The sequence below is a fragment of the Mercenaria mercenaria genome, chromosome 5, assembly GCF_021730395.1.
Source record: "Mercenaria mercenaria strain notata chromosome 5, MADL_Memer_1, whole genome shotgun sequence".
NCBI lineage: Eukaryota > Metazoa > Mollusca > Bivalvia > Venerida > Veneridae > Mercenaria > Mercenaria mercenaria.
The window spans coordinates 84839585-84864954 of record NC_069365.1 but is presented as its reverse complement, the minus strand read 5'-3'; the positions used below and the strand labels follow the sequence as shown (position 1 = coordinate 84864954).

The 25370-nt window shown below is 30.1% G+C and overlaps 1 protein-coding gene across 4 annotated transcripts in view; it reads right to left on the bottom strand.

The window, feature by feature from the left end:
* Nucleotides 1-25370, bottom strand: part of LOC123558589 (multiple epidermal growth factor-like domains protein 10) — a 147413-nt gene that overhangs the window by 81156 nt on the left and 40887 nt on the right. For 3 of the 4 annotated variants that reach the window (XM_053544159.1, XM_053544162.1, XM_053544160.1), the window contains exons 2-3: nucleotides 24769-24912; nucleotides 21562-21795 (exon numbers count right to left, since the gene is read on the bottom strand). The exons of the other annotated variant lie outside the window; for it this stretch is intronic. In XM_053544159.1, the coding sequence (XP_053400134.1) occupies nucleotides 21562-21795; nucleotides 24769-24912 (378 nt within the window). The remainder of the gene's footprint in view (nucleotides 1-21561; nucleotides 21796-24768; nucleotides 24913-25370) is intronic. 4 annotated transcript variants of the gene reach the window in all.

Here is a 25370-nt window from a genome sequence, read left to right as displayed (position 1 = left end):
GTCCGAGTTGTTTTCCCAATTTCGGGGCGTTTATTTTTATTTGTATTTTCCATGCTTTAAATGTTTCCCATCATCACTCGCAGCCCCCCCGCCGGGAGTCCAACAGGGAACTGTAAAAAAAGCGGGTTTTCCAGTTATACATTTTAGGGATACTGGAGTGATATACTCGGCCGATTTTTGCAATCTTTTTTAACACCAAACTGTATTGGGAGAAAACAAAAAGGGGATGGAGGGATTCCCACTTTTATCCAAATAATTGGGCCCAAACCCACCGCCCTTTTAGGAAAAAAGATGGAAAAAAACCCCCTTTCATGAAGGGGTTCTATAACTGTGTGAACGTACAATGAAATTGGTTTAGCGCATTAAGATATGACAAAGAGGGGAAAAAATTTGATTTGTATAAAATAAAATTTCAAAAGCTCAGAAAAATTTTCAATCTGAAAAGAAAAAAAATAGAAAGTAATTTAAAATGAGGAAAAAGAAAATTTCCCCCCCTAATTAAAGAGATTTTAGGGCTTGGCCTACCCAGGGCCCAAATTTTCGTTGGGCCCAAAACGACCGCCCAAAAAAGTCCCACAAACCCAATTAGAGGCCAAAATGGGGTATTGGGGATCCACTCCCGGAAAAAGAATGTATTCCCTGTAAACAAGTACCATCATCTCCCCGGGGGATCCATTGGGGGAACCCCGACCCTTTCCGGACCCTCTTTCCCCGGGTTACGGGGCCGGGAACCCCGGGAAAAAAAGGGGGTCCTTTCCGGGGGAGTCGTTTCCCCCCTATTGGGGATACCGCCGGCATTTCTATTTTCCCCCCCCCGGCAAGGGGGCTTGAAGGTGAATTGCTTTCATTTTCGAAGTGTTGTATAAAATGGGTTCCCTCAGGTTTTTTTTTAAAAAATCGCGGGAGCACTCCCCCGGTTTTTTTACTGGAAAATGTTTTAAAAGCCTTCCCGTAAAAGCTGGGAATTTGGTTTTTTCATACAAACCCCCCCTTTTAGGCCCTTTTGGGGAGCTAATGAATCCTTTTCGGGTTTTTAACCGATCTGACCACTTCTATCTATCACAATGGGAGTTTGGGGGGGGTTTTTCAGGGGAGATAGTACTAAAATTTTACCCTGTTTTTCCCTGGGTAAACCGTTGATGTTCCTTGCAAAGTTTTATTTTAAATGTGGGCCAAAAACCTTTAAATGTTAAGTTTGAGTTTATACCTTCCCCGGGTTTTTCCCAAAAACGTTTCTTGGTATTTTCCCCTCAAAAAAGGATTTTTCAAATTTTTGGGGGAGGTAGCCCAAACCCAATTTAAAAAGGAAACCTCGGGGCAACACTTTGTTTTTGGGCCTATTCCTATTTTTAGCCCGGCACAGAGCCATTTTTTTGTTCCCTACCTAAAAAAAAGTATAAAGGGTCACGATTTGTGGATTTTATTAATGAGTAAATAAAACATAAAAACGGGGGAAAATTTTTTTTTTTTTTAAAAAGTCTTTTACCCAGTTCCCCCCAAAATTTTAATTTCGCCCCTTTTACCCCAAATAGGCTTTTTTGTTTCCCGGAAGCTGTACACCGGGTTAAACCCTTATTTGTCCATACCCAGTGTAAAAAATTTTGATTTGGGTTTCCAAATTTAAAGGGATTCATTTGCAACCCAAAAAATTTTGCCCTTGAAAAGGTAATAAAATTTTTTAAAAATACCGGAGAAAAAGAAATCAATACCACTTCCTAAGGGGCATTGCATCTCCCAATTTTGGTAGGGAAAAAAGGTTTCGTAAACACGTGGAATTGTTTAGTGAACACAGTTTGTCTATCGTAACCCTGTCTATGTTATATCAATGAAAAAAACTTTTTTTGTTTTGCTAGCGGATTTAAAAAAGTTATGAATCTAAACAGTCCTGAAATTTTTTACCCTTTTATAATTTTTCCCAAATTTCTGATATTTTTCTACTTTGACCATATATACTGGGGCCAAATTTAAATTTTTTTCCCGCAAATTTCCCTTTTTCAAAAAATAATTTTATTTTTGAAAAACATGTTGATTTTGGGGGTTTTCAAAAAGTCGTCTGTTTATCTTGACAAAAATTTACCACAAAAAATGTCAGACTTTCCCCCGGGTTTTTAAAAAAATTTTATCTTTCCCCCGTTTTTTTCAACTGCTTATCCCTTTTAGTAATTAGGGCCCCTTTTTTTATTTGGAAAAAGATAAACATTCATGGGTTTTTATGAGGGACCCACCGTACGAAATTTTTTTAGAAAGAAAAATCCGTATTTCCCTTCAAAATTTCAGTCTTTTTTTTTTTTCAAATTGAAAACCTGTAGATTTTATATAAGAAACATTGATTTACAGATGTAGATTTCAATTTGCAGCTCTAAAACGACTCCAGTTCCAGTTATGCAAATGAGATACATCTAGAAAACAAAATTACAGCTGTAAAAATGAAAAAAGTTACAGCTGTAAAAAATGCCTCGAACTTACAGCTGTAGAAATATTACAGATGATGAAAAAGGGACATTATTTTAAGGGACAAAAGCAGGGTACAAATAGTTTTAGGATGAATTGCTATTCTCTAGAAAGGGTAGCAATTACTACAGAAACGGCAAAATAAATGATCTCGTAAGTAGAAAACAGTATGAAATATGTTTACAGCATAACTCTTGCAAAATTCAAGGGTAGGATACAAAGTAAGTAGTTATATAAATACCGATGCGAGCGTTCGACCCCACTTGACCTATAACCCCTCGGTCCAAACTAACCAATACCGGCCAATTTAAAATCCACAGGTTTAAACCCCAAATTTAAAATTTTTAAATACATATGATATAGATGAGTTTACAGAATAAAAAATATATGTTTGAAAGAAAGAAGATTTACTGATAATAAAAATCCTCATTATGTTACAACAAAAAACGGGAGAAAAATGATAAGGCTACTTGTTACTTTGGGTGGAAAAATGAAATCAAAGTTTGTTAAAAGTACTATCACAGCAGGTAATTTAGATACTCAAAAAGCAATGTTACCTTTATTCCTAAGAAAGGTTTAACACTCCCAGGATATAACTATTGTGGACCAGGAAATCCTTTAGATAACGGACCTCCTGTCAACAAAACTGGATGCAGTATGTATGGACCATGACTTTTGTTATGACAGGGTGTAAAAAGGTACATGCGACAAAAAAATGCTTTCCAATTAAAAATAAAACTAAATCAAAAACATTTGGAGAAAAGATTGCAAAACATTTAGTTGTAAAACCACTATCAAAACGAAATACAAACTTGGTCTCGGACAAAAATAAAAAAACGGGAAAAGGGGGTAGAGCAAACTTTTTACTACCCCCGAAATAAATTGGAGTGATGATTAGCAAAAAAATTACACAAACCAATTAAACGAAAATTTCAAAAACGAAGGGTAATAGTTTTAAAGACATTGATGATACTTTTGGGCAACTGATTTAGTTGACATACAACTTTTTCAAAATACAATAAAGAGTAAAGTACTTGTTAACCGTTATTGATATATTCAGTAAATATGCTTGGGTTATTCCATTAAAGAATAAAACCGGGGAATCTGTTACAGAAGCATTTGAAAAAATGATTTAAAAAGGGCGATTACCAATAAAATTTATGGGTGATGAAGGAAAAGAATTTATAATAAAAAGTTTGAATCATTTTTGAATAAAAATAAGATTTAATATTTTCATACATTTAATGAAGGCAAAGCGTAGTAATTGAAAGATTTAATAGAACTTTAAAAAGAATAATGTGGAAATATTTTACAGCAAATAATACTTATACTTATTTAGATAATTTGCAGGATATGGTTGATAAATATAACAAAACAAAACATTCTAGTATAAAAATGACACCAACTGAAGCTAGTAAAAACTTAAATAAAGGTACTGTTTACTTTAATTTATATGGTAATTTAAAGATACCAAAGAGTAAAGCAAAATTTAAAATTGGTGATCGAGTCCGCTTAAGCAAACTGAAAAGACATTTTGAAAAAGGATATACACCAAACTGGACGAGGAAATATTTTAAATTTATAAAATTAATAATACAAATCCCAGAACATACACTATTAAAGATTTAAATGATGAAATAATTCAAGGTTCATTTTATAACAAGAACTTTTACCTACTACACAAGAGGTTTTAGAATAGAAAAAGTTATTAGACGAGACTATAAGAAAAAACAAGCTTTAGTAAAATGGAAAGGTTACAATGAAAAATTTAATAGTTGGGTACCATTTAGTGAATTGGAAGAAATTTAATTTAGAAAATAAAAAGTTTAATTATATAAATGAGTAATAAAAATCTAATTTCTAATAATAATGGAATAGAAACAATAGATCAATTAATTATTCACTTAACTAAACTAGCTGCTGCTTACAGAAAAAGTTATAAAATTTTGTGGGAGAGTAAGTATTGGGTTATATATTACAGCAGGTGTCTTTGGTTGCTCAGCTGCATTAGCACTTGTTCCAGCTATTCCTGTATTTGTAGCAGTTGCTGGTGCTGTTCCATCAGTAATTACCATATTTACTAACAGACTAAAACTTGACGACAAGAAATTTATTTTAAAAACACATCATGACAAAATAAAACAACTTATAACAAAAGCACGGATTGGAAAAGTAAATAAAGAAAATCCAAATAAAGTTATCAGGATATTTTTACAATACTATATAGAATGCAGAAAGAAAAAAATTATTCAACACCTCTTGAAATGCACATGAAGGAATTTAAACTTAACGGATATAAAAGTAAAAAAGAAGAAGAGCTGTATTAACTTTAATTTAAGATTTTTTCTATAAGTATTTTATATAAATGAGAAAAATTATATCAGTTGAAGGTAATATTGCATCAGGAAAAAGTACGTTTTTAGATATTATTAAAGAATATAATCCTAATTTTAATATAATTCCAGAACCAATTCACGAATGGCAAAATGTTATGGATCCACGTGCAACCGAAGGTTCTAGCTTCGCAAGTTATAATTCATATAACCTTTTTGAACTTGCTGCTCAAGAACCTTCCAAATATTTATTTCCTTTTCAGCTAACAACTTTAAACAGTCATATAAAAATGTTATCTTCTGCTAAACAGTTTGATGGTGTTTCTGTCCTTGAACGTTGTTATTTAACTAACAGTAACGTTTTTACAAAACAACATCACGACAATGGTGTTATAAATGACCCCGGGTGGGCAGTATACAATCTTTTCTTAACTGATCATATTATAAAACCATACGGAAAAAAATCCAATTGATGGATTTGTTTATGTTAAAACCGACCCAGAAATATGTTTTAAAAGACTTCAAAAAAGAAACAGAACGGAAGAAAACAAAGTTGGTTTAGATTATTTAGAAAAACTACACAAATTACACGAAGAATGGTTAAACAGAATGTTTCAAGAAGGTATTAAAATTTTAACAGTTGATAACAATTTAGAAAAAATGACTTTAAAATCTTATTCAAAAGATATGATAATATAAACAAATTTCTCAAATCAATAATTTCATTAGGTGCGTTTTTAAAGATTTTTTTCTATAAGTATATTAATATAGATGGTTAATAGAAAGGTAGATAGAATGATTATGCCAAAATTATCTAGCACTTTAGGAGAAATAATGAACCAGACAAAAATTCATACAAGAAAGTTCTTAAAAGAAAAATGTTATTAAATCAAAACTTAATCCTTATCTTTTAAAAATAATTTATTTGAATGGAACTGTGGTTGTCTATTAACTGAAGAAGAAAATGCTGAAAGATTATGTGATTGTCCCAGACCAAATAATATTCGAAACAATCCTAAAAAAGTTATTGTAACCGACTGTGATACTAATGAAGAAAAAACATATAAAAGCAATTATGCAGCGTCTAAAGACCTTGGTATTAATTCTGGGTTAATAACAATGTGCTGCAAAGGAGAAAACCGAGTAAAATGTTGAAGATCAAAACTAATGGAAAAAAGAATATAAGTTTAAATATTTAAATTCTTACTTAAAGATAATTTAAAACTTTATTTATTTTATTATTTTTTAAACATTTTTTTAATTATTTTTTTCATCTTTACGCTTTTTTTCTTAAAGCGAATTTTTTTCTAAATATAATATATAATGGCAATCGAGAGATCTACAAAACATATTATAAAAATTTTGCTGAAATTAAAAATTACATATAGACAAGATCCAAAAAATCAAATTATATTTAACTATACACTACACTTATCAATACTTAAATCTGAACTTAAAACTTTAAAAGGTATAAAAATAAACGCTTGGTTTTAAAAATAACTTTTGAATAAATGATAAAACTGATAGCAATATTATATATCAGCTTATTTTCAACAAAGCTTTAGAAATTATTAACACAAAATGAAATTAAAAAAAACTTTACATCAAGGCTTTTGATGAAATAATAAATAGAATTGTTTAATTGGTTTTCTGAAGAAAGCAGGCTGGAGAATAGAGTCTGATGATGGGCTCATTATATAAATAGAATTATAAATATAGTCCCATTGGCTGCTTCTAGTTATTTAGAATTAACCAAAACCATTACAAAATTCATGAAAGGATTAATTAAATATAAAAATGATGATAACGAATGTTTTAGATGGTGTCATTTAGCTTACAAATTTCCCTGTTTGAAAAAGACCCCCAAAAAATTTCAAAATATAAAAAACATATAAACGATCTTGATTATTCTGAATTTAATTTTTCCTGTTACATTAAATCAAATACCTAAAATAGAAGTTTAAAATTAAATACATTTAATATATTGGTTATGAAGAAAATAGTAATTTATCCCTTGTACAATATCCAAAATATCAATACGAAGAACACTGTGACATGTTAAAATTACTGAATGATAAAAATAAATATAAAATAAAATGATGATGACTGTAAGCCTCTCAATAACTGTAGTCCAACATTATTTTTTTTGGATAGAAAGACTTTAATAGATTAATTACTAAAAAAAACCAAGACCAACATAGAAAATATTTTTGTAAAAGTTGCTTACACCATTTACCACAGAAAGAATTTAAATGATACCTATTCCAAATTGATGTAGCTATTAATGGTACAAACCCAACAAAGTGTAAAAATGCAAAATAGGTGAAGTAAAGTACAATTTAAAAATTATCATAAAGGTTTAGCAGTACCTTTGGTAATTTATGCTGGATTTGAATCAATAACTAAAAAATTTTTAAACTTCTTTACCATCAACTGGAATCTTCATTTACTGAACCATTATCAAAATCCAAAATTTTGGTTACGGCTATAAAGTTGTTTGTTGTTTATGACGATAAATATACTAAACCTACCCAGATTTATAGAGGTCCTAATGCAAGTTTAAATAAGTTTATGAAAAAAATGGCTTGCGGAAAGGATTATTGTAAAGAAATATTTAAAGAACATTTTAACAAAGATTTGAGATGTCAAATAAAGCTGAAAGTGAATTTAAAAAACAAAAGTTTTTGTCATATCTGTGAAAAAGAATATATAGAGTGAAGTGCCATTACGTGATGAAAAACAAAGTTTTCCAAACGTACAAAAGGTCCGGGATCTATTGTCATATAACAGGAAAATTCAGAGGAAGTGCTCACTATCAGAATGTAATATTATTTCAACTAACACATAAAATTCCTGTTTTTATTTTGCATAATTTAAGAGGTTATGACGGTCATTTTATTAATGCAACAAATAGGGAAATTTAAAAAAAGAAATTAATGTTATCCTAACAATATGGGAAAAGATAATGACATTATTTAATGATTCTGACTTGGTCTTTATTGATTCATTCCAATTTATGTCTCAATCACTTGGATAACTTAGTAAAAAATATTTCCAGAATTTAAATACACATCAACTGAATTTAATGTGAAAATGTTGCGAAGCTGGAACCTTCGGTACACTAGAATTATTAAAAGACAAAAGGTGTGTTATATCCATATGATACAGGAATCATTTAAAAAAATTAAAGAAACAGAATTATACTCTAAAGAAGAGATTTATTTTCAATATTAAATGAAACACATATATCTGACAACGAATAGGAACATGCTAAAAATTTTGGAATACATTTAAAATTTAAATCAATGAGAATACATGATCTTATTTTAAAAACTGACGTATTACTTTTAGCTGATGTATTCGAAAATTTTTAGAAAACTATTTGGAGTACTACAAATTAGAACCTTTCATTATTTAGTTAGTCCTGGTTAGCTTGGGATGCAATGTTAAAAATGACTGGAATATAAGTTAGATTTTTTAATAACTGATTTTGATAATGTATCTTTTTATTGAAAAGGACTTGCGAGGAGGAATATGTTATATTTCAAACAGATACAGTAAAAGCAAAGATACAATAAATATATGAAAGGATTATAATTCAAAAGAAGAAAGCAAAGTACATTATGTACCGTTGGGGCATCGACGCCAATAAACCTTTAGGGTTGGGCTATTGTCATCCTACCCTCTGGAAACTTTAAATTTATATCCGAAAAATAATTAAGAAATTAATTGCCAAAGGTAAACTAACTTTATAGTTGAATGTGATCTTTGAATATCCAAATTAATTACATAAAAACCTCACAATGATTATCCTTTAAGCTCCTGAAAAAAATTAAAAATACCAGATCAATGAGGCTTTCTGATTATAGTAAAAATATTACAACAGAATTTTGAAATAGGAAATGTAATGTAAAAAAATTAGTTCCAACTTTTTAATGAAAAAACAAAATTATGTAGTTCATTTTAAAAAATCTTTGAACTATATACAACAATTAGGGTTAAAAGTAACAAAAAGACACAAAATATTAACTTTTGACGAAAGTCATTGTTAAAAAAATATATTGATTTTAATACTCAAAAAAGAGATACTCACCAAAAAATTCATTTGAAAAAGACTTTTTTACAGTTAATGAACAATTCTGTATTCGGTAGACGATGGAGTATTTACGCAAGGCGGGTTAATATTAAATTACTCATATGAAAATATTTTATTAAAATATCATAGCCAAACCTTCATTTTGTTAGTTTTGCAACGTGTTTAACTCTTACCTTTTTGGTATTCATAGAATAAAAGAAAGTTTGTTTATTAAACAGACCTTGTTTACATGAGTTGAATGTGCATTCTAGAATTATCAAAATAATTAATTTATGATTTTCATTATAATTACATTAAAGAAAAGATACGAGGGTAATAGTAAATTACTATTCACTGACACTGATCATTATGTTATGAAATAAAAAGCCAAAGATGCATATGATGAATATTATAAGGACAAAGATTTATTTTATAAACAGGTGATTATGATAGTAATTTTCAAAATTTTATTTGATATTATAAAAAAAAGTAATTGGAAAAAAAATTTTAAAGATGAAGCTGCCGCATTCCCATTGGTTTGAATTTGTCGATTAATGAAGTAAAATTTTATTCATATTTATTAGAAAACGAAGTAAAAGTTAATAAATGTAAAGGAATTAAAAAACTAGTTGTTAAGAGAAACAATCGTCTTGGAAAAATTACAAAGATTACTTTGTTTAATTCAACCCAAAGTAATCACACACCTTTAAAGTTATTCGTTCAATAAACACAATCTTTCTTTCCAGTTATTTTATAAAAAAAACATCTTGGTTCATGTTATGACGATAAAAGATATATTCTGATAATGGAATTTGATAACACAGCTACTCTTTAATAAAGAACCATAAATTGTTAAATTAATATTCGTAACGTTTAAAAGAATTCATATATAAAACATCATCCTTTGTAAATTCATTTGCATAATTAATAGAAATAGATTCATTTTTCCTATTATGTTTTAACATGATTACTTTGAAGAATTACACTTTCTTTATTTTTTAAATTTGTAATTTTGCTTCTCCTTTATCTAATTTAATTGTCATCAACAAGAATAATTAGATGCAATTTTGTTTAATTGACACAATATTACCCCCCTGAACCAAACCAGGACTAGCATTTTACAGTTTTGCATTGAAATAATCCACCATCCCGGTATCTTGGGTAAAACTTTTAAAAACAATGGAGTTTTCTTATTAAATAGTCTTCTATTTGTTTTTCTATTTATTTACTTTTCATTATATTATTGAATATTCCCCCCCCATTATATAATTTTTCCAGTTAAATAAATGTCTCCTTTTTATTAAAATAATTTCATAATAGTTTGTTCCATTTTTTACTCTTTGATTAAGAATTTTTAGTATTTTATACAATAAATCTACAACGTACTTTATCTTGTAACATTTTAATGAAAAATAAACAATAATATCCGCAAGAGCATACTTGTTCTTTTTTTGTCTTGATATTGAACATTGTTGTGATTTTACATTGTATATACTTAACTTACTTTTCTTTTGGTGGGAGGAGAGTCCAAACCCGGATCGGATACAAAGAATTAAGGGAAGTAACACACCCAATGTGTTTCCAAACCAGTAAGTCATCTATATTGATTATTCCACACTCGTCCTTTTCTTTTAATTTTAATAAATTATTTTCTACTAAAGTACACGCCCTAAAGTATTTAGATTTTTAATTGTTTTAACCCATTGTTCAATTTCAAAGGTTAAAATAGGTTTGTTTATAAATTTATTTTTTTTTACTATAGGAATTCTCTGTCCAGGTCCTCCGTGTGAATCATCTGTAGTCCTTTTCCACTGATCAAAGATGTAATCCTTTGATTCCTAGACTAGCACTAACATACCTAAAAAAACCCACCATCTTGTTTTTGTTATGTGTAATTTAATCACTTCCAGATCCTACTAGTTGCTTTCTTTTGATTAGGTGTAAGATATGGTGAATACATATTTCTCTTATCATTTAGCTACTGAAATCATACCATTTCCAAGTATTTACTTAACAAACCAGTACTCTGGCTAGACCCAGACAAAGGCACCAATGCCTAAGGGCTAATATTTTTTGGGGCTATCTTATTGCTGCCATTGGAAGAAATTGTTTTTCCTAACAAATCCATCCAAAGCTCTAAAATCCACCATTTTGGACCTTGACTGGACATTTGTTTTTTTTTGAATTGTAATTCAATCCCTTATTATTTGCCACAGCTTTTTTTAATTTGATTTAATTTGTTTTTTGTAAAAGTAAGGAAAGTTTCCATGTAATTGTTCATGTTTAATCTAAAAGTATGTGAATTTTTATATTATAACTTTGGTGCTAATTTTTTTCTTTTTGTCCATCTGTAAGGTTAATTTTATATTCACTATAATTTGATTCATTATATTAACTTATATTTATTTTATTTAAACAATAACTATTTCATTTCCAATAGTATTAATTCAACTGTTTCGTCATATAATACAAATTTGCGTAAATATAATATCTTGCTAGTGGGAAGTGCAGTTAACTAATTGGTTAATGTAATCTGCTTAGATCTTCGTAGTTACTTTCCTTTTTATATTCTAAGTAAAATGAACAAATCCAAATAAACTATACAGTGTTGATCTATTTAGCAGACTTCCGTTAGTCTTATTATTTGTTTATAATACTAATTAATTACAATCATCATATATTCTTGATCATACTTGTATATTCTGTTTCTGGATAAAAAAAATCACCATTACCAACTTCAAGTCACGACAAGAACCAAAATACAATTATAAACCGAATCCATCTATCTGCTGCATTAACTTTAAAATGTATCTAATAAATGTGGGTTATGTATTTTGTGCATTACTTTATCAGGACGATGTAGTAATAAAACAAATACATTTGTGGTGTGTTTACACCACTGTTATTCTAAAACTGTATTAATTCTGTTGTGTGTCACTTGATTGGCATCATCATTTCCCGAAGGTATGACCATCTTGCTTTTAATCTTTCAGTAGTAATTAGATCAAACAGACCCGAAATTCATTGAAAATCAAACGTGACCCATAGAATTAATGTTTGTTACAATTACCCTACCTTGGATCAGCAGCAATAAGCTCAAGAAATAATTTCAACATCATCTGTCAGCTGCCAGTGTTATTTTGAATTTGAACTTGGAGTAAAATAGTAAGTTTCTCAAACCCTGAAAAAAAGAATAATAATTTAATGATTTTAGCATTTACCTCAGCGATCACCTAGGATTAATTTCTTTCCTAAAACGAAACCACTATTATATCCAGCATTGGCCATCCCTACTTCAGCAACACAGTAGTATCTAAAGAGATAAATTCATTTTGTTCCAGTTGATTTTGCATAATCTTCCAGATAGTGCAACCAAACATCTTTAGGGGGCATATACTACCTGATATAAATTATTACACTCATAAACAATTTTTTTCCATTTTGTTTAACCACTAACCTGATCAATTAATGAAGCTGCTTATTACTTAAAGCAATTGTTCTCCATCAGTATAATATTACCATTAGAAGCGTATTTACTTAAAACTTACTTACAAAATAAGCTTTAAACACCAATCAAAATATGAACTTTCTATCATTAATTGTACATGTGATAACCGTTTTTTTTTTTGTTGTTTAACATTATTTTCCCAGTGATAGAAATTAAAGCTGTATCAAACGAATAGGAGTTAATTCAATATCTTCACAATATTGATTTGTCTAAACATGTATAGATAATATATTATGTTTATTTTTTATTAAAGTTAAAAACTTTAGTTTTTTTTTTATTTCAAGTTTTATTTTATTTTTTATTTTTTTAAATTAAATCTGTTAATACGTTTTTGTTGGGCCTGAATTCCAGATCCTGACAATTTCTATTTATTCTCATATGAATATCCTCCTCCTCCTTACTATTTAACTATTATTTTTTCTGCAATTCCTTGGCAATTAAATCACCTACTGCCGGAGCAGGTTTTCTTTTAAATTTTTCAACAATTTGTAGCTGCATCGTAAATTGCCCACGTTCTGTTTCCAACCTTTTTTGTTCCACTTTCAAGTGCTGCTTTTCCTGCTGGTTTCCAAAGCTTTTTTTTTTCCATCTGTGCTAACTGAAGATGCAACTCCGCTTGAAAACAATTTCGTTAAAGTGTCAAAGATACCTGTTTCCATAGTATGATTTCTTTTCCCCGTGTGAGCATCAACATAAATAAATATTCCTTGATTTTTTGTCCATAAACTTATTGTACATTATATAAAACAGAATTTAAAATTTCATATTTTCCTTTTTTAAAATTAGTGTAAAACTTGTTTTCACCTCCATTAAAATAATTATTCTACGAACCAAATACATCTGTGAATATATAGTTCTAATTGAATTTATAATATATTTATTAATTCAGAATATCCAACTCTTTTTTGTGAGTTCTTTTGTAAATGGATAAGCTCTTGTTAAATCGCAGTACTTAATTAAAGCATAGATAAATCACTGAAAATTATCCATGAACAAGTTGAATTACATAAGATCACAAATGATTTTAAATTGTATCCACAGAGTTTTAGGATTATATTTGGGTGTTTTAGTTCCCCTTGGTCAGTATTTTCTAATTTTTTCTCAAATACCAAGCAATGGATAAAATTTGATGTTTTGCCAAATCCAACTTGAAAATTACCCGAAATTGACATCAAAATCTAAAACTACTTAAAACAAATTCACAAACTTATTGGAGCAATTTCTGATTTATCATTTTCATAATCACCATGTACTTATTAATGTTTCCCTAATATAATTATTAATATCTTGTAACAGTAAGAACCATTTGTTAATATGATATCTTTCAATCCTTACTCATAGTTATAACGAATTCTTGATTGTGCATATTCATCACTAATATTATGCCAAGAATAGGGTCATGTTGTTAATACAATCCAAACCAACAACATAAGTTTTATTTTTATCTAAAATTAAAGAACGACTACAATCTGAGTTGTAAAATCACTCGGAGTAATTTTAATTATCTTTAAATTGTTACAGAACTTAATACATTTTTGTTCCCATTTATATATAATAAAAACAAAGTTTTCAAACTTTAATTAAAATCTATATTCCAAGAAAAATAATTTATATAACATTTCATGTTGTCTGGTAAGAGTGAATTCATTTTTTACAATATTTCATCAATTATTCTAATACCGTCATTTTTTAGTTTCTTCATTATTATTTCCAGCATCAATTGAACCACAAATTAACTCCAAGTCATCAAACCAATTCTTTTGGATTACATTGGACAAAACGTCATAACCTTGTACCCTAATTACTTTTTTTAAATTTCATAGATCTTTTATTGATAGGTAATCCTGATTTTTGTGTTAATTCTTTGAATATTTTTCTTGAATGAATTGAATGTTTTAATTAATTGCTATAGCTTTATTAATAGAATCAATTAAATCATCTTATCTACATTAGTGTTAATTACTTCCTTTCCAGTTATTCTATCCCTTAGCAATTAATTTATTTTGACCATAATGTTTAATTTTAAGTTAATAATTAAATTACCATATTGGGGTCCATTTGGCGAAACTTTTTATTTGGATTATTATGTTTTATTCCTTTTCCTATGTAGAGCTAAAATTATTAAAAGTATTTATCATCCGTTTTTTTTGTACTTTATCAGTTCGTCATGTTCATGTTTAAATTCTTTGCTTTTCTTGTTTATTTAGATCTTTTGATCTTGATTTGCTAGCTATCAGACCGTTTAGCATCACAATCTTCGCAGTAACATTACATATTGTAAATTGACTGGTGTCTTCAAATATTTAATCCAGATTTAGATTCATCTGCAAGTAAATCAGGTCAAATATTTCAGACGGTTTGGAATATCCATATTCATTTAAAACATCAGTATCCAAAACCATATCCAAATTTATTTCATGTATAGTTTTCCCGCCCCAATTTGTCAAATTCCCTCAACAGGTCGTTCATCATCAGGAGACTCAGTAATGGTATTGGTTCTTGGAATAGCCTGTGGTAAACCCTATATGTTTGTATGTTCTTTCATTTCATCACCTAGTAATTCTAATTGGTTGTTTTATCCAGGTAAGCTTTTAATGACTTGATAATTGTTCTTTTGACTTTCTATTTTTTCAGTAATTGGCTTATAAATTTCAGTGTACATATCCCGATTTTGTAGCTTTTCCTTATTTTTTTCTCGATCATTATTTCTTCTCTAAGATCTCCTCATATTTTGCCGCGAACTAATTTTTTCATATTCTTATTTCAATTAAGTTTTGATTGCTTTTATTAATAATTTATAGACAATGTAAGATAATGTAAAATAATTTAAAAAGAAATGTAATATTAATATAAATGGAAATTTCCCAAATTAATGATACAAAAAGTGATAAATCCAATAACTTTTAAACAATTTAAGCAATAATCCTTTTAATGCAGATTCATGTTTTAGAATGTTAATATGTGGATCGTCCTGTATCTGAAAAACAATACATTATTAATGCATAACTTCGAAAACCTCTATATATTATGATAATTATACTTTTATGCTAAAAACTTAGAACAATCTAAATATCAAGTATAATTACAACTTAAGTCAAATTGCAAAAAAAAATTAAAGTAGATCCAAATGAAATACTTGAATAGTCAGCTGATCCCAACCCAAATTGAACCTTGTGAGAAGCTTGAATCAGAAAAACAAAAAGCTAGAAAATTTGATATTTTGTATGTGAAGATAAAAAAGTTCTAAATGAAATAACAAAATACTTTATTCAAGGACGACACAAAAAACTGTTTGTGTTATTTATTTAATCAGTCTTACCTATAAAACACCACAATATATTCGAATTAACTGTTCACACTATATTTTATTTGAAAGTCCAGGTACAAATGGAAAATGATAGGCTTTGTATGAACAAAATATTAACCCTACCTCTTTTGCTAATGAACAAATCAAAAATAAGAATTTCTTTATAAATGACAGACCCAAGGAAGTTTTTAAGAAAAAACTTTACTGTAATATAAAATGGAGTTTTTTAATGATGTAAAACAAATAAGTGAACCTGACAGTATAAGGTAAAGTTTAAATTTTGATATTGATTTAAGGTGATTAATGCTACTAAAAAACAATACAAAAAGCTTAGAAAGGACATGGAATCATATCTTTCAACAGAAATAAGGAACTTGATAACACAATGAACAGAGCATTAGATATGGGAGGTAATAAAATAATCAACCTAGTGAAATCCAGATAAATCCACCGAATGTCAGTTTCAAGACATTTATGTTTAAAAAAAAGATCAAAGTGTAATAGATGACTATAGAAGCTTGAAAGAGTATCCAAATCTTTAAAACAGATCATTAAGAAGAAGTAAAGACTATGAAGATTTAACAAAAGATTTTAAAAAGAAATTCATTATTAATCTTTGAATTACAAAGTAAAATTGAAGAAGCTCCCATTGAAAGCTATGGTTGATTCCTATTAAAAACTTGAAGAGAATCTGATTTGACTGAGCTTGACAACATAAAAGAAGTATTTCGAGTTAAATTTCAACATTTTATTCACCCAAAATTCAAGTAATTAAAAGATAGTATGATTAAACCTGAAGAACTAAAAGACAGTTTATTGACGCTGAGAAAAAGTTACAAAATATTTATCATTTAGAAAACAAGAACAGAAATAAATAAACTAAATACTGAAACTACAATAGCATAATGAGTTTATCGAATGTAATTTCAAATACTTGCAAATATCAATCTGAATTGGAAAAAGGCAGCTTCACAAAGTGGTATGACCATGATACATATCAGCATTAGAGGACTTTAAAAAAGATCACACATCTAAAATCGACGACTTTAAAACCTAATGTCCGACATTGGAATTAGTAATGTTGACAAACCTCATACTTTAAAGTATGTAGACTTAAGTTAATATTACAAAAAAATTACAAGAAAGATATGACGCAGCTTAATGCTACAAGTTGAATAACATGGTAAAAATGAACTGGCCTTTTGTAGTTGAAAAATCAGTTAAACAAGGCGAGTTATTACTGCTAATACAGAAGCAAATAACATAAATAATAATCCGCTAGAAATTTTGAGAAAAGCAACTAGTAAACATTAATTTAATAATGTTGTGCAAGTCACAATATAAAATACGAAGAGTTAATTAAACTTAAAGGTTTATTACAAAAGAGTATAATGAATTTAATGATAAATTTAATGATAAAATTAAAATACAAATAAATGATTTGGACTCTGTAATTGAAATATCAGCAAAACAAGGAGAACAATCACTGCTAATACCCAATTAATTACTGCTAATACTCAAAGGCAATAACCAACTAATGTCGGAGAAATTACCACTAATACCCAGAAATTACAACAAAGAAAAAACTGTTTTCTTAACACAAGAAACACAAGGTAGGCTATAACAAAGAATACTGTTGACAATCATCTGCTTCCTGAAGTTGCCACAACAAAACGACCTTGATGTATTAGCCTGAATAATTCTTCAACTTAAAAAAAAGACAGGAAAATAGAAGAAGGCTAGAGGAGTGGGGACATGAAGTGTTTCTCTTTGAATACTATAGATAACACTCTTTATGATTACGTAAAAAAGAAAAAGTATTTTAACCGTCGTGGTGCCTGGATATATACAACATATTGAAAATATGACCGAGGCTGAACTTATTTAAATGCATTTAAATTAAACCTGGAATTATTGTAATTATAAAGAATTTAACAAACACAAAACCAAGAATATAAATTATTTGCACAAGATGAGGTTTTGAGTGTGTGTTTTAAAAGTTAAAAATTCCGGAATATATAATAGATTTATTAAGATTTTATTAACGGGACCAGCCCCTAGGTGAAGCCAAATACACCGGAATAAAAGCCCAATATCACATTTAATCTATAGGTGGTGAATCCTGAATATCATACATTCTTGGTATATCTGAGTTTTGATAATGTAAAAATAACAGCTGAGGACTTTGACACTGATCAGGTTAATATCTATGTAGAAAGAAAAAAATAAAAGTTATCTAAAACAGGACAGTGAATGACATTCCTCTTATGACGATTCAGCATCTACAGAAGATAACATTTCGCTTTGGGCGGATAGTTTACATCAAATTCATGATATCGGATGAACCCAAAGGACAGTGGAAATGATATATATACCGTGGGGTTAAGTATAATAACATACAATATAAGACCAAACAAACACATTTTGTGGTTATTTATTTGTTTATTTTTCATTTAACATGTTACAAAATGGTAAATAAACATTTTATGATTTATTGTATAAAACACTGAGAGTAAAACAATGTAAAACATAAAAATGGAACAAACAATATAAATTATTTTTAATAAAAATGGGTTTTAAAATGTAATCGAAAAACACAATATACTTTACTATTTATCAAAATTGTACCATACACGTTATATTCTCATAACTACTCCCGAAAAGCCGTATAATCAATCATGCATATGCCTATGGCATACTCAAACGTTGAGTGATTTCAACAACATCAAAATACCATAACATTAAGCCATACGTATGATTATGGTATAATCCAATGGTAGAGTCATTCTCACCAACATGAAAGTATTATGATACTCAACCATGCGTATGATATGGCATACTCATAATTCATCCAGTAATTTCTAAAAATTCCGCACATTCATCTGAAGTTGATGGATCGCGGTAAAAATTATCGTTATTCTTCTTTCTTTTAAATATGGCTTGTCAGTCCAGATTCTTTTTTATTTCATATATCTTGGATTTTCTGTGTACGATGTTTTCGTTGTTTTGTATGATGTACTTTGGTTTTAAACATTATTGTTTCTCTTATGAAGTGTTGTCAATGATGCTGTAATTTTAAATATATTTTGGTTTTTAAACGATCATTGTCTTCCTGAAAGTTTGTATCTTCATGTTAGTAATTCGCCCCCTGGTTACCAGACAAATTGTTTTAATAATTCGTAATACGTATCGCAATATAATATATTCCCATTTGTATTTTAGGGGTCGTGGAATAATTGTCGTCCTCAAATATAAAAGTTTAGAACATCAATATCTCCCGGTGAAACGCGTTGAAAAATTGGATCAGTTAGGTTTGTGTTGCGAATACTTATATATTGTTTACATGTTGCTTAACACCGTTGGTTGAAATGCCAGCCTGTTTTGATTATTTGTTCGCTTTGTGGGTCCAGAAGTTGAAACCGTATGCCATCAGTTTTATTTAATCTATTGTTAAAGTAATGGATAAAAAAGATAATGCGTTAATGAACTTGTATTGTATCTTAATGAAAAATATCCCGGATGATCATTTTTAATCAAAAACTGGTGCGAGAATATTCAAAAAAAACTTTTAAGTCAGACAAGACCTCCCGTATATTAAAACGAACGCGGTAGTTTAGTTAAAGAAGAAATTAAAAAAAAACTGATGCGTCTTATTCAGACGAATTTGCATCGATAAGAAAGAAATAAAAATTTAGCTCAGTGGATTCAGTGGTTGATAAGAGCTATACAAACATTTAATAACTGGATTTAATGACAATAAAAAGAAGATAGTGTACTTTTCTGCTTAACACGGTCAAGCAATAATTACTTTATAACAGTTGAGAATAGGAGACACTGGCGCTTTATAGTTGGCCCACAAGGAATTCCTTATTCTTCATCTTACTGGTAACTACTCGCTTTTTCGGGCTATATATCCTTGTTCAAGACATCCTAATCTTCAGAAGTGTGGTGTTGAACTTAGACTTACAATGCAAATATGAAAGCGTGAAGGAAATATGCACAGAACTGGGTGGGTAAACGATCTGGCCACGTTCGAAGTCAATACGTGCAAACGCTTACAAGCGTAATTCTCAATCAGATGTTTCAAAAAAAAAACCGACATAATGTGTTATCTTCAAAGGAATGCAAATAACGTCTGTTTAACATATAATACCATTTAGTAAACGCTTTGCGTCATCAAAGTTACAAAGAGATAATCTATACGTTTAATGGTTCATGAATTACAGTTGTAATTCTCAATTACCAAGTCTAAAGCAAAAATCTATTTAATCGACACCGGTGTCAGTTTTCAAGTTTTTCATATCAACAATAACAGCTGATAAAAGGAATGTGATAAGAAATCGTCTGTTTAATCTGCGGTATAGATAGTTAGTACATAAATAAGGAAATCGAAATATTTATAGTTAATTATTTTTAATATTTTTTAGATTTTGTTCTCATTTTTTGTTAATTGGTAAGGGTTTTGTCAAGTTAAAGCATCTGCCAAAGTTTTACTAAAAGTGTGCCAAGTGGCAGCAACTGCCACTGTTGCTGGGCCTTGCGTGGCAGGATTTTGGCAAAAATTTGGCAGAAGTGTTTAATCAAATTTACTTAAAGTACTTGAAAAACCTGTTTTTTTTTTTTCTTATTTTTAAATTGGCAGGCGTTGGTTAGTTTTGGACCGAGGGTTATAGGTCAAGTGGGATCGAACGCTCGCATCGGTATTTATATAACTACTAAAGTAGAAACCATGCATCAGATCTTGTTTTTTTTGTCAAGACAATTTTGTAATTATTTCTTTTAAACTTATCTGTTTCAAATATAGTGTAAATAGTTAATGCATGTACTTATACATGCCCTTTTACAACTTTATTAGATAATTATACAGTTGCACTTACTACAAAATGGTTGAAATTCCAATCTAGAAGACATGGTTTCTCTGTGAACTTCATTTATATCCCGCCAAAATGCATTAAAGATGGCTGACAATACTCATGTTTCCCTCCAAAGAAGTTACAGTCATAATTTCGAGATATGACAAATTTATAGCTGTAACTGTCAACTGTATTTTTTAAGCTGTATTTTTGAGACCTGCATGTTTTACACCTGTAAACTTCAACTGTATTTATGGTCATTTTCAACTTACAGGTCTTTTACGGCTGTAATTTCAAAATACAGGTCATTTACAGAAGTTTTACAACTGTAAAACAGTTCATGTTTTCGTACAGGTATAATAATGTTAATGGAAGATAATCCTGCGATTAGCGAAGTTGTCTCCATTTTATTCTCAAATTATTTACCAATGGTATTTTTTTTTCAGCTCAAATAATTCGTTTTCAGAAAATGACATTTTAATATTTCTTTCTGACTGTGTACTTTAATTTAGTAAGCTACTGTACATATATATCCAAAATAGGTTGTGCCTACTTGAGGTTTGTATATAGCTCCACTGCCTACATATTAGGTAGAACGAATAAGCGTACAATGGACTATTGTCATTTTTGAGACTGTATCATTACCAATAAAGAGAATAAGTCGCTAAATGTGAATGTTTTTAATATATTTTAGACCAAATTAAGAGTGAAATGACTTAAAGTTTGCTTGTTGTGGGTCTAACGCCGTTTTCCATGGAAACTTTAGTTATGTAACGGCGGGCAGTGAACCTTACCAGTGTGCTGTACCAGTACAAACCTGTTCTCCGCAAGTAGCTGCCAAATTCCCCACATGAATCAGAGGTGGAGGACGAATGATTTCAGACACAATGTCTTTTATCAAATCGTCACGGAGAAATACAGCACGCCCGAGGATCGAACTCGCAACCCTGCGTTTCGTAGACCAGTGCTAAGCGGACGGGTTATGAAATAACATTGAATTGTAAAATATGTCAAAGCGCTATTACTTCACCTACCTAAGGATTCGTTGTTTGTAACAATAGAGATCTTCCTTATTTTGTACTTAAAATTATCTTTAAGCCAGAGTTTCCACCAAGGGATGTCCTTTGACATGTTTGCATAGTTTGTTTGACTACATGTGGATAAATCCCTATCGACAGCTAGCGAAGCAATTCGTAACTGAGGTATGTTACTTTCTTGGCGTGTCACCATTTCACGTTCATCCGTCTGTCCTGCAGGTACTATATTGCCTGAAAAACAAATGAACATCCATCTGTAACGAATAACTGGTTCTTAAATTAAGAAATAACCTGTTTGAATTAGTTTTCTTATATGTATCCGCTAGGTTTATGTTTATCGCAGATTGTGACAAAGTGCTCAAGGATAGCTAGCTACTGTGCCTTCAGTCCGTCGTCGTCAGTAGTCTTTCGTGCCTCTTGCATCGTCAATAGTTTAAATGTAACAGTTAAAATACACATGAGGTCAAAAAATAACATAATCGTTGGAACTTGATAAAAATATTTGAGCTTATGAAAACTAGAACGTATTTATCTAACGTCATACACTTGGTCACTGTGTTACTCGATGTATATGAAACCAGGTTAGAATATATGTCTTCATTAAATCAAGGTAAAGATTGAAACTAGATAGATCATATTAGGTCTAAAACTATATCACAAAAGTAAATTATAATAAAAGCCTTGTTTACACTGCAGAGGAAATGTTTGTTTATATATTTATCAAAGTTATTAAATATATGGCTAAACATTTTGTTTATGTATTCGGGTCAAGTATAAATCAATTATGAAAAACGTAATGTTTTGCATTTTCAGATTTTTTAATTCAGGTTTACTGATAGATGAAATTTATTGATTTTGTTGCTTTTTGTTGATGATACGGCGATAGTAGGTAAAGCGCCAGAGGATTTACAGAATAGCCTCGATTGTGTGTGCAGCTATATTTTAGATATAAAATGCAATTCTAGCCCCAGTATCATTCACTACTTTTCGATGTTGCAATGTAATATCCCGAAACCCGAAACGACTTGTATGCGCTTACCTATTCTTATGAGCTCCTTTATTTTGAATAATCCGCAAGCCTATGATACCATTAAGTGTTTACTACGCTAAGACATCTTACTATAGCTGGCTGTCACTTATAAAACAAAAGGGCGGACAAAACACTTAAATAAACTTAAACAAAAACAAATATTCTTACGACCTTGATTGAATCTTACGAGGATCTGTAAGCTGGTCATGTATACAATAGTAAAATTTACACTTGTTAAGATTTGCAATTGTTGCTCTATTCGGATGTTTTACCAATTCACAAAACCACCAGTTAATACATCGAATATAGCATACCGCTTGAAAGCGAGACAAATTTCATATAATTAACGAAAAAAAGCACGAGGTAACCAAATGGATATTATAAAGTGGGAAGGACAAGGAAAGATGTTTAAATGCAAACTTATAGCTTACTCCTCAATCCTGTGACATTTTTATATATAAGTATATAACGCATTTCTGAAAATGATTATTGTTTAAATCGTTGAAAAGCCGAAATGCAACCTGTATCTTTATTGTCGAAATTACTATAGTCAACTTGTCGGCTATTGATATAAACACACAAGATAGCAAGATGCAATTTTTGCCATTGTATTGTTCCAAGGTAAATAGTACTCCTACAGAAAGTCTCATGTATCAGAGAAAACGGTTTACAGGTAGGTACGTAAATTTAAAGATAGTCAGTCAGTTCGTAAAAACAGGGCTCATCCTTGCAGGCCAAGAGCAGCAGTGATGCTGCTGTAGGACGTCTGTTGGATGAAGACACAAGATTTACGGTGTTTGAGAAAGCGTCTTCTCTTGACATTTCAACGGGAGAACACATGAGGTTCTCACCAAACACTTGGGTTTAGGAAAGATTGGTGCCTAACATGTTAACCGAGGAGCAAAAAGTCAAATGTGCTAAAGAAACGCTGAAAAGGTTCTCAAATATTGTCACTGGAGACAAAGAACTGAAAGTTGTTGTTGTTAAATGAAAATATATATGAAATGCGTCCAAGGACTGGTCTTCGTCGTCCCTATTTGATCCATGACAATGCTGCGACTAATAAAATTGCCATCTTTCCAATGTTTTTAAGAGTTAGAAAAAGTGGTACAAATCAATTATCGCGCCTATTCACCAGATCTAAGTCCTTGTAACTATTTCCTTTTTCCAAAGATGGAAAATATGCTGGCTGGACGCAAATATTTATCGAATAAAGCACTTGGGGGTGGCATTTTTTACTTACTACAGATCATACCAAGGGGGACTACCCAGCTGAGTCTACCTCTAGGATTTCTCGACTGGAAGTCAAGGGCAAATTCTTTGAATGGAAAAACTAAATTTGAAGTCTGTGTACAAACTGTATACCATATTCGAACACAATTGTTATTCTTCCTAAGGCGACCCATCTGTATAATTGGATTTCCAATATTGCTATTTTTATTTTCACCAATCTATTTTTATTTGAACCAGACAGACGACTTGTCTCAACAGGCGTTTGGTTTAAAAGGACTGGACTCTGGATGTTGGTAAAATCATCTTTAGAATATTGAAGTTTCGACGTATTATGAACATAAAAATCACGAGCTTTTGTTTTTTATCGATCTTAAAAGATGCGAAATGAATAAAAATCAAGACCGGGAATCAAACCAAAGTCCGCGGCTATGAAAATGTCCCGCGTTCTTGACCAATACACCACAGAAGAACACGTACTTACCGATGGTTAAACACAAAGTGTAAAGTTAAGGCACAATACCTCCGGTACCCCGTTACAGACGCTTTTCAATTTTGAATGGATAAAATAGGGAAATCAACTATTTCTCATGTGTTTCCGTAAGCTTTATTATTATTTTATTTCTTCGCAAAGAAAAAACACGACGGCGCAGCCATAAGATATATAAACCCGTGGTAATCATATATAAAAAAAACTGGAAACCTAGGTTAAATATTATAGATTTTTTTACTTCTATTTTCACTTTCAAAATGTTGAAAACAAGGCTCTGAATTGCTAGCGGAAAAGTCGCCTGAACGTGACTTTCTATAGCTTATCCTCAGATCCAATACGTAACGATAACAGGAGATGATTTTAATCAGATAGATTGTTACCCCTTCATATAGTTTGTTACATGCGTATATGTTTACGCTTTAAGATAAATACACATGTATTAAATACTCACTACTTTGACATCCAGGTCCTACCCAGTCAAAGTCACAACCCGAGGGACAGTTTCCTGTGCTGCTGTCACACTGTTCTTTATTCATGCAATGACACTCGATGTCACAGTTTGGTCCAAAATGGTGGCTAGAACTACACTGTGTGTCTGAAATAATATTGATATACATTAAAGCGTAGTAGCTAAGGGTCTTGATGTTAACATTATGAACAGGGCTGCAATATTTGGGTATAGACGCTACCAAAATAATTATTCATTCGTACCTCTTTATTTAAGCTCAGAAACATGGCAGCAATTTAAAGAGAGACAGATTATAAGTTATAGTATCTACGTTTATAAGTCTTTCGATTTTGCGCTTTTTAGAAGAGACAAACTCTATATAAAGGATCATTGGAGGTTATGTCAAATAGAAATCTGAATATGAGATACTGGCTTTTCACACCTTCTTCTGTCAGAGGCACAAACCTGCGAAAGCTCAACGTATGAAAATTTTAAATAAATGATCTTTTGTTTTTGAAATTGTCATTTTTCGTTCAGTTTTTCGCAAATAAAAAAATTCAATTCATCCATGCACTAAGACTTCTGTTATCTCAATAAAACGCTCT